The 10,411-nt window shown below is 28.8% G+C and overlaps 1 protein-coding gene across 1 annotated transcript in view; it reads left to right on the forward strand.

Annotated features, from left to right (window-relative positions):
• The first annotated feature begins 469 nt into the window (after positions 1-469).
• Positions 470-10,411, forward strand: part of LOC111642625 (thimet oligopeptidase-like) — an 18,858-nt gene continuing 8,916 nt past the window's right edge. Inside the window, exons 1-9 of the mRNA XM_023388997.1 lie at positions 470-826; positions 4,097-4,236; positions 4,310-4,422; positions 4,879-5,048; positions 5,260-5,372; positions 5,468-5,522; positions 5,589-5,753; positions 5,874-6,035; positions 8,237-8,302. Of these exons, the coding sequence (XP_023244765.1) occupies positions 509-826; positions 4,097-4,236; positions 4,310-4,422; positions 4,879-5,048; positions 5,260-5,372; positions 5,468-5,522; positions 5,589-5,753; positions 5,874-6,035; positions 8,237-8,302 (1,302 nt within the window). The 5' untranslated portion in view covers positions 470-508. The remainder of the gene's footprint in view (positions 827-4,096; positions 4,237-4,309; positions 4,423-4,878; positions 5,049-5,259; positions 5,373-5,467; positions 5,523-5,588; positions 5,754-5,873; positions 6,036-8,236; positions 8,303-10,411) is intronic.

Consider the following 10,411-nt stretch of genomic DNA (forward strand, 5'->3'; position numbering starts at 1 on the left):
TATTACATAATAAAATCATAGAAACTAAAGAAAATCTATGGTACATTGCTCATTATGTTTACAATGTTTAGTTTTTAAAAAGGAAATACATCATGTAGATAGACGCTAAGAATTTTTTTATTGATTAGAAATAACTTATCAAAAATTTGAAATGTACAAGAAATTAAACAAACTTTCCACTGAAGATAAAGTAAAATAAAAATGAATGTAAAACTTTTGTTTTAAGTTGGATTTATCTGTTTTATAAATTACAAAATGATTTAATAAAATGTATTTCTACAATACAGTGCATGAAAATATAAATAGTTTTTAACCTTACATTTTTATTTTCTTTGACTTATTTTTAATATGTCACTAACATTTTTTCGTACGAGTTGCTGCGATCTCACCGGTCAATGTGGTTATCAACCAACGTTTCGTGCCGGTGTGAGTCGTTCAGTAATAAGTTGATTTTACTTATCTTAATTATTATATGAAGAAGCGAAATATTAAACAAGGTTTCGTCTGAATGATAACCGTCTTACGTCTGTGCAGAAATAATTTTAATTTCTTATCGAATATTTGCAAGAAATCCAAAAGATTTACATGTGTTAATAGTCATTGGAAATTTAATCCCGAATCATCAGTTTATTTATTTTCATTTCGTTCTTGTCATTTAAGTAGGATTAATATGACTCCACAGGGAATTAAATTTTGTTACGATTTAAAATTAAGCGCTGAAGAACTACTGAAGAGAACCGACGATTTAATCGACAGACTACGTAAAACATATGATAAAGTTGGTGCTTTAAGTAATGATCAAGTTTCTTGTAAAACTGTTCTCGAGGTAAAGTACATACCAAAGGAAATTCATAACTTAATCTTAATATATTGAAAAATATGGTAAAATTGCAGCTCTGAAAGGGGAAGGGATCTTATCGGAGCTGTAAACTGTACCCACAGGAGTAAAAAAAGTCAAAAGGAATCTATTGTCTATGTGTGACTCTGTGAATGTATCCCACCCGAAATAAGCTTATCTGGAGTTTTGAAGACACTCAGAATTGAGATAAAGTTTAAAAGTGAAAAAAACTCAGAACTATTTCTGAAAATAATGCTAAGAATCAACTGTTTCACACTTTACTAGAGATGGCTGAAAGATTGTAAAATATGAGATAACTGTTGCACTAATACCAGGCTGTAACCATAGTCATGCATGTCACTAGCATAGTGAGAGGTGTAAGGGGGCCTATCATGCCCCGGGTGAAATTTATATTTGCTAAACCACTGATGCATATCATCACACTGTTAAACATACTGCGTGTTTAGCAAGTAGCCCAGATTCATTGCTATACCTTGTGAAGGGTCACGTGTAAACCATTGGTTCCTTTTGACATTTTTTTTTTATTCCTATGGGTATGAATCTACAGCTCTGATAACGTCCCAGCAGTCTTATTCAGAGCTGCAATGTTGCTGAAAAAATACAATTTTAGTACACAATTTTGAACAAGATTCTCTCCTTGCTCTCCCTAGAGATCAGCATCATCCTATCTTTATTTAAAAAAACACTGAAAGATTAAAGAATTGAAGCAGTTTTTCATGAGATAGAACTCCTGGGTATCATTTCATATGCTACTGAATGATTTTTGAAGATTAACAAAAATTTTAAACCAAAATGTTTTGGAATTTTATTAATATTATAGTGTTTTCCTCTTTTCAGGAAGAACTAAAAATTCTGTCACATAATCTTTTATGTCTTTTCTAATTATTCAAAAATAATTACAACAAGTCCTCATATAATTTTCTAACACTTGCTTTCCAAAATGTTGAATGATTTGCTAAAGTTGTTGACAATTTAAAATTTAAAAAAACTTGGAACCATATCCTAAAACAGTATTTTAGTGTTTTTATCTTTACAAAGAGGAACTAAATATGCTCATGATGGGAATTGTATCATCTATGATTTTATTTACTGAAATGCATTTATTGCACAGGATTGTCAATACACTAAAACTTCTGTAAATCTGCATATACTGTATATTAAAAGCAAAATGTTCCATCCCACCAAAACTGAAACCAACACTTTACAAAGTAGTACTTGTAAATAGGTCACACCAGATCGCCTGTGGAGTCTACAATTTGTCCTTTGAAAGAACCACCCATTAACTTCCTCTGCAGACTCGGCATGAATTCGTGGAAATGGTTAACAAAGTAGAAGGAAAGTTTTTGCATAGGGATAGGAGAGACAAGACTTTTGATTCAGACTTGGTGTTAAAGAGACAGCTATTTCTTTGCCCCCATAGCAACTATTTTTTAATGGAATAATAACATTTGGTTAAATACAGATATACAAATTTAGTTTTAGTTTATATTGTTTTTAATAGTTTTTATCTGTATATATGAGCCATTGATTTTGAAAGTGGTGCAAATCTATGTTATGTTGTTGCTAGATATTTATTGGTTTGCATTTGAATGGGTTTAAAAATATTCGTAAAGGGTAATAGACTTATTTTTATAATTTTTTGGTCTTATTTCTTGTAAATTTAATATGCAGTAATGGATATATGTGTTATGTAAAAAAAATCATGGTTTTGGTATGCACCAATGGACTTGCCTCACTTTCAAAACCAATGATTTCTTGAAAACATTGATTTTTCTTTGAATGGAATGTAATTATAATAAGTAAATAAATACAATATTCAATTTTTTACTTATTTTATTTCAACATTTCATACTACTTTCAAAAAGCTACAATAAAACAAAAATAAATTTAATTTTATAGGAAAAAGTGGATAAATTTAATATGAAAAAATATTCAGTAATAAGTTGCATGCATATAATTATATTTCTTAGTTTAGATGGTGCAGATTTTTAAGTATTTATGATGAATGGGTAGTACAGAGAGTAATAAATCCATCATATATTTTTCTTTAGAATGGTCTTGCCTAACTTTCAAAATCAACACACAATAAATATCGACTGTATAAATTACTGTATAATAAGTAACAAATATATACTGATATTAAAAGACAATTATTGTGAACTGATTAAAAATGATAAATTTTATGTTAATTTGTAATAAAAATTAGCTTTAACTATTTTTTCACAAAATGGACTTGTCCCACTTTCAAAATCAATGGCTCATATATTAAAAGCAAAATGTTCCATCACTGCCATACACAAATAACATAAATTTAAAAATCAATTTGATTTACAATTTGAAAATTTCAAAACAACTTTTATACAGTTTTTAAAAGCATTTTATTTTTCAATTCATTTGATTTTAATTAGTTTTGATTTTATTATTAATTTTGGTTTCAGTGTAAAGACCATTTTTATTTTTAATTATTAATTTAGTTTTAGTTTTTGTAATTATTTTTAATAATAACTTATTTAACTTTACTGCATTTTTGAACCCTTAACTACAATTTTTTAAATTAATTGCGACTCCATTTTTATTTTGCAACATAACTATAAAAATTGTTTTAGTGTTATTTTACACAAAAGATAATCAAATTTAAATTTATTATGTTTTTTTAGTAATTTCATTAATTTTTTAAATTTTAATTTTAAGCATGTTAACATTAATTGAATTGTTGGGCTACTTAGTAATATTAAAATATACTTATCTATTTTGTTTTTTAATTCTGCCTTGAGCAAACTGAGAAAACCTCTTGTAGGTAGCTCATATTGGCCAGGCCCACAATAGTACAGCTGGGTGGTGAGAAGGACCTGAAATAACTAGATGAATCATCCCAAAAAATTCCTAGTGTTATTTTACCTATCTGAAATGAACAACCAGATGACTGAGTGGTTAGAGATGGCTGCCTACCACTCTGAGATAACAAAGATCAGCTCCAGACAAGTTGAAAAACCCCAAGAATTGTTTATAGTAGATATGCCCATTCTTCACTATCTCGCTGCTCCATTATGGGCCTGGCCAAATTCATAATGGGCTTGTAAGAAAAATGCCCTCTTAGTGCCCTCAGAGTGCAAAGAATTATAAGAAAAAAAAACCTGTCTGGATTTTAGTCTGACTCGCCAAGAGAAGTATCTTAATTGCTCATTCATCTGGTCAACTATATATGTATATATAAATTTCTATTAATTTTTCTTCTAGCCTTTAAATTATGCAGAAGCTGAAAAGCAAACTGAGGGTGCTTTATATGAACTTCCAAAACATGTGTCAACTGATAAAGCACTTAGAGATGCAGGCAGTGAAGCTGATCGTAAATTAAGGGAATTTCACATTGAAATAGGGTGAGAGATAATATAAAGTATGCATCTTCAATTTATTTTTAAATATTTAATTAAACTTATTTGGTATTTACAGTATGCGACAAGACATCTTTAATAAATTGCTACTACTTGAAGCAAAGAATGAAACATTAGATTCAGAATATAGCCGATATCTACAAAAATTAATAAAATTAGGAAAGAGAAATGGTAATTATTTAAAATTTCAATAATGTAAAAAATATAACAAGACATATGTCTTTTTATTTAATGCATTACACTACTAACTAAAATATAATTTTTTGATATAAAATATAATTTTTATTGAACTGCAAGAGCTCGATGGAAATAGAACATTATATTTTAAATAGAAATATAAACATCCAAACATGATAATTATATATTAAAGCCAAACAATTGCTGAATTATATTAGGCTATATTACTACTACTATTATTAATTAAATGCTAAGTAATTTGGCACTAGATGCAAGCATTAGGTATCATCTCTTATATTTCCAGAAATTTACACATTTCAAAAATTAATGCTAGTCAAATATTTTATTCTGGAAACAAAGAAAAGCACATAAAATAAAGTGAATAAATGAATTTTGTAAAATTAAGTAAGCCATATTTTTCTTTTATAATATAATTTATTATTTTGTTAGGATTACATTTGTCTCCAACTGTTCAAGCAAAAATAAAATCTTTAAAAACTGAAATAAGCAATTATTGTGTTGAATTTATCAAAAATGTGAATGAAGAGAATACTATTTTGGAATTTTCAGAGGAAGAATTAGATGGACTACCCGCAGATTTTATTGAAAACTTGACGAAGGTATGAAAATTGTGTTATATTAAATTAGAAGAAGAAATTTTTGACAGTATCTTCATTTATTTAATTAATAAAACAAATCTCTGCACGATAACAGGACAATCTCATCAGAAATCTAAAAACCAAATTTCATTACATTCTGTAATTTTATAAATGAATAATTTAGAATCCACATATAAAAGTATTGTATATAACTACATAATCTTTATTCTAGAGTGAAACAGGTAAAAGAAAAGTTACATTGAAGTATCCTCATTACTTTTCAATCATGGGGAAAGCAAAAAACCCTGAAACAAGAAAAAAATTGGAATATGCATTTAATTCAAGGTAAATATTACTTTTATTGATATGTTTTATAATAAAATTATCAGTTTAATTACTGTGTATAGGTTTACAATTAGCAATATTTAAAAATTGTTTAGGTGTATTGATGAAAACAGTACCATTTTAGAAAAACTGGCTGAATTACGACACGAGGTTGTAATAATTTCATATCTCATTTTAATCATTTATTACTTGAATTTAACAAAGTTTTACTTTTAGACAGCATTATTACTTGGATTTCCTAATCATGTAGCTTTTATAACAGATTTGAGAATGGCTAAAACTGCAAAAACTGTTTATAATTTTTTAACTACTTTAGCATCAAAATTAGAACCTCTCTGGAAAGAAGAAAGAAAGTTTATAATGGAACTTAAAAACAAAGAGGTATGATTTTATTGGATGGTATATTATTGTTGTATAATAAAATATAAAAGCCATCATTCTAAATATAATTTGAATGTATAAAATGATTTATGTATATTTTTCTGTAATTTATATTGGTAGTGCAATAAACTAGACATTCCTTTCGAAGATAAGCTACATCCTTCAGAACTTCGCTATTATAATAATTTGGTGGAAGAAATCAAATACTCTGTTGATCAGAATAAATTACGTGAATATTTTCCATTGCCTACTGTAACTAAAGGATTATTGAATATTTACCAAGTAAGAAATGTTTTTACAAATAAACATGTAAACTATATTTCTATTAAAATCAAACAAACAACAAACATGAACAAACAGAAGCTCAATGAGTTGCTGTTTGTTCATATATAGTTTTCTAAGATAGCAAAGCAGATTACTAAAAACTAAGATTCATTTTAATTATATATAGTTGTAAAAATTTCTTTTTTTGTTTTTCTCCATATGAAATGGAAACAATATAGTCTTTCATCATAAGTAAATATGATTTTTTTAAAATTGTTTACATCTGGGCACTATAGAGGGCTCTTTTTATAACAAAACCATCATATCTAGAAATATGAAGAAATAAAAATTTTATTTAAGAACAAAAGAGTTAAATTCAGAGAGACTTCTTTTCTGCTAAACAGGAAATGCCATCAGAATTTTTTAATCTTCTGTTTTTATAAGTTGTGTTATAAATGTGAGGAATAATAATAATAATGCTAATGATAATTATATGGTAAAATAATAATATAATTTTGTTACAAATTTAAAAAAAAAAAACTAAAATTGCAAAAGTTCAAATATACATGTAGCTCCAATGCCTAGTGTCATATCTACTTGGCTATTATTTTTATTATAATAAGTCATCAACTTCCAAAGACTTTTATAATTAAAGCTAAACACTCAATTTACACTCATAAAGACTTATAAAGCTAAACACTCAATTTTCAGAGACCTATTTTTTGAAAATGCTTGAGAAGTGAGTTTTATTATTTGGACAAGGAGTTTTGTGTTTAGGGCTACAAGTTTGTTTGAATTGGTGACCCAAATGTCTGATCCTCACTTTATTAGAATAGGTCCTATAGAATGTGCATGTAAATCTGTATAAACTTAATCAAATGATTTACCTTAAATAATTGGGCTATAACTCTGCTAATTAAATGATTAATACTAAGTGATTTTCTACTAGAGGTGGACATTAGGTGCCATCTCAACTAAATTAATAATTATAATTTTAATAATTTATTAAATAATTTAGAATCATCTGAAAGAAAAGAACTGGTGGGGCTTGAACCTGCAACCTCTGCTTGCCAGTTGTGCCACCCCAGACCCTGAGCAAGCCTTCAATTCCAGATTTATTTAAATTTAGATATAACCTTTATAAGTCTGTATACAGACAACAACCCAAATATTTAGAACAGTATGTTTATTGTAAATATATATTTACAATAAACATATTATATGAAATTTAATCTATAATTTAGACTGAGATCAATTGTTTAAGTTGTAATGTGTTTCATTAACTTTGGAAACACATTTTTGAAAATTAAATTTATATAAATTTTAATAGGATTTTAATGAGATATATAGTTATTTAAATATTATTAAATCATTTAAGTAATGTAGTTGTCAGTATATATAACAAGTACAAAGTACAAAGAACAGTTTTGTTAAATGCTGCCATTCAACAATTTATCTGAATTTCAAAATTTGAAATGTAAAATTTTACTTTAGTAATAAAAACTTATTGGATAAGCAAACCTTTACTAATGAGTACAACGCAGTGGACGAATGGCCAAGCAGTTAAGGTGGCAGCTTACCACGCTCTGGATCCAGGTTAAATCTAGACAAGTCAAAGCCCACCAGTGGCCGAGCAGTCTTCGTACCGTGAACACTGGGAGTTTGGTCGTGGGTTCATGCCTCACTCGGACAGGCTGGCCACATGGAGTTTTCCAGGTTTTCTCCATGTCTGTAACTCCTAAATAGGGGCCAGTTTCCCTTAAAAAGACCTCCCAGAAGGCATCCTCCCAGGCAGATCACTCAAATGTAGCGTTACCATAACTTAACAAACAAACAAACTAGACAAGTCAAAAAACCCCCAGGAATTTTTCAGAGGAATGATCTTTTCCAGATATGTTGAGCCCTATTCATCACCACCTGGTGTCAAGAGGGCAGAAAGCTGTTTGATCCATCAAAATATTGCCCATAGACTGGAGAGAGATTAAAAAAATATGCATTTTAATCAAAAATAGGCCATGTGAATTTTGTGCCATAAACTTGTGGGAAAAATAAAGAAATAAACATTAAATGAGAACTACTACCAAATTACACTTGATTAAATTTTGTTTACTAATACATAAATTTACTGTTTAATTTTATTTAAAAACTATGTAGATTTATTCATTAGTTTATTTTTATGGATATAAAATTATGATTAATCTTTGAATAATATAATTTAGGAACTTCTGGGTTTGGAATTTGCTGAAATTAAAAATCCTGTTGCATGGCATCCTGATGTTCAATTAGTAAGTTGTTTTTATTAATCTTTTAAAATAATTATTATAAATTTAAGAAATAATAATCTTGTAAAGGATAAAAGAGACCTTTTTCCAATATAACAAAAATCTGTTGAAATGGAAAGGATACTTAAATATATTAAACAAAATGTAAAAATATATACATGACAAATATAGTCATTTTTTACAAACATTTTTAAAACTTAAATAAGACAAATATAAAAAATTCTGTAAATAAAATGATTGTTGAAGAATATGTTGATCATTCAGAATACCTATGTATGTTTTATTTCTAGTTAACCTAACCAGTACTTGCAAGTTAATGAATTTTAATTTTAAGGCACATTTAAAAAAGGTCATGCTTGCATCTTATGCAATCTATATGTGGGTATTGTGACTTGTTTAACATTAACTGTAGAGTATGATGATGGTTTAAAGTATAGTTGTCATAGGTGATAGTATAATTTTGCTATAGAACCCATTTCTGTCTAAATGAGACCATAGTTTAGTGATGGTGCAACAATCTCCAAATACATCCAAAGTAGACTAATAGGCAGTGATACAGTTTGTCTGTTGAAGGTTTCAGCCTTACAGAGATTCATTGATGAATGATCACAATTTAGTGTTGCCTGTGTGTGGCATCTCTGTAATAATCTTATGTGCACACAACCATCATTTTGGACATGCAGTCATCACTATCAATTGCAATCATCTATTGATGAATCTCTGTATGGATGAAACCTTCAACCAACAGAAACTGTTACTGTCTGTTGTCTACTTTGGACAAATTTGGTATCCATTGCACCATCACCAGACCATGGTCTTGCTCAGATAGATTTGGATTCTGTTGCAAAATATGTAACCAAAAAAATTAACAATTGCTACTAATATCTATGATGATAATACTGCTAAATAATTGTTATACTTTACAGTTAATGTTACCCCACAATATCCATATATAGATTGCACATGGTGCAAACACAATGCCATTTCTGAACATATTTTATATCACTTTTGATTGTAATTGGAAATCAGTATTTATCAATTTAATTATTTTCAGATTATGATGTAAATTTTCAGGGAAATACAGTCAAGTCTGCATAAGTCGACACCTCTAGGGGAAGTGGAAATGTGTTGAGTTATCCGATATGACAACTAAAGCAAAGTAGAAAACACCACAAAACTACAATTAGGAAAATACAGTAGTGCAATGCAGAACAGTAGTAGTGCAATGCAGTGCTGTAACTAGGCAGGTGCAACAAGTGCACCCACACAGGGCCCACTTGGAAGGGGGACCCAAAATGCATGTATTTGTTTTATTATTTTCCCAAACCTAATTAATTAAGGGGCCTAAATGCAAAGTCCTTCACAGGGCACAGGAATGGCTAGTTACGGCACTGGTGCAATGTACTTCTCTGGCCATCCATCACTGACACTAAAGTTGGTTTCCAAGTTCCCCAACAATTCCCATCGCCTTTTGTTTCAGTATTGGTCCCGAAATGGGAAGATTCAATGAATGAATTTGTTTTAGCCAACGTACCAGAGCATCTTCAATATCTTTGTACAGCAACTTTCTGTGGCATTTTCGAGACAGCCATAAAAAAAAAAAAAAAAAGAGGAAATCAATAAAAAGTTTCTTAATTTCCTCTTTTTTTTCTTCAGGATTCCCACCAATGTTGTTCTTGGAAGGTTTTTTTGTTTTGAAAATTCGACTTGCAAAGTATTCTTACATTCAAATTCAGACACAAGTTTGTATTTTTCCTTCAGTATAAGCATTGTTAGCTTTTGGACACTCATTTCTAACAGAAATGTGAAACACGTGCCACAAATAACGCATGATGTGAGAAAATGCAAAATTGAATTCTGCTGTGACGTTGATATAGATTTGTACATTTTCTTTTTGTTTCTGTTATTATTTTATATATAAAAATACATAAAATGTTAAGGCATTTTTATTAATGCATATATATTAATAAATAAGTTGACTTCCCTCTCGAAAAAAATGAGTTCACACTGCACAGTAAACTCAGTAAATGATGTGAACTCTTTTTTTTTTTTTTTTTTTTTTTTAGGAGTTACTATGCCTTGACTCTGGTCTGGCATAGTACACAGCCATCG

The sequence above is a fragment of the Centruroides sculpturatus genome, unplaced genomic scaffold (genome assembly GCF_000671375.1).
Source record: "Centruroides sculpturatus isolate CEXI.00-Female unplaced genomic scaffold, Cexi_2.0 scaffold1608, whole genome shotgun sequence".
NCBI classification, from domain to species: Eukaryota; Metazoa; Arthropoda; class Arachnida; order Scorpiones; family Buthidae; genus Centruroides; species Centruroides sculpturatus.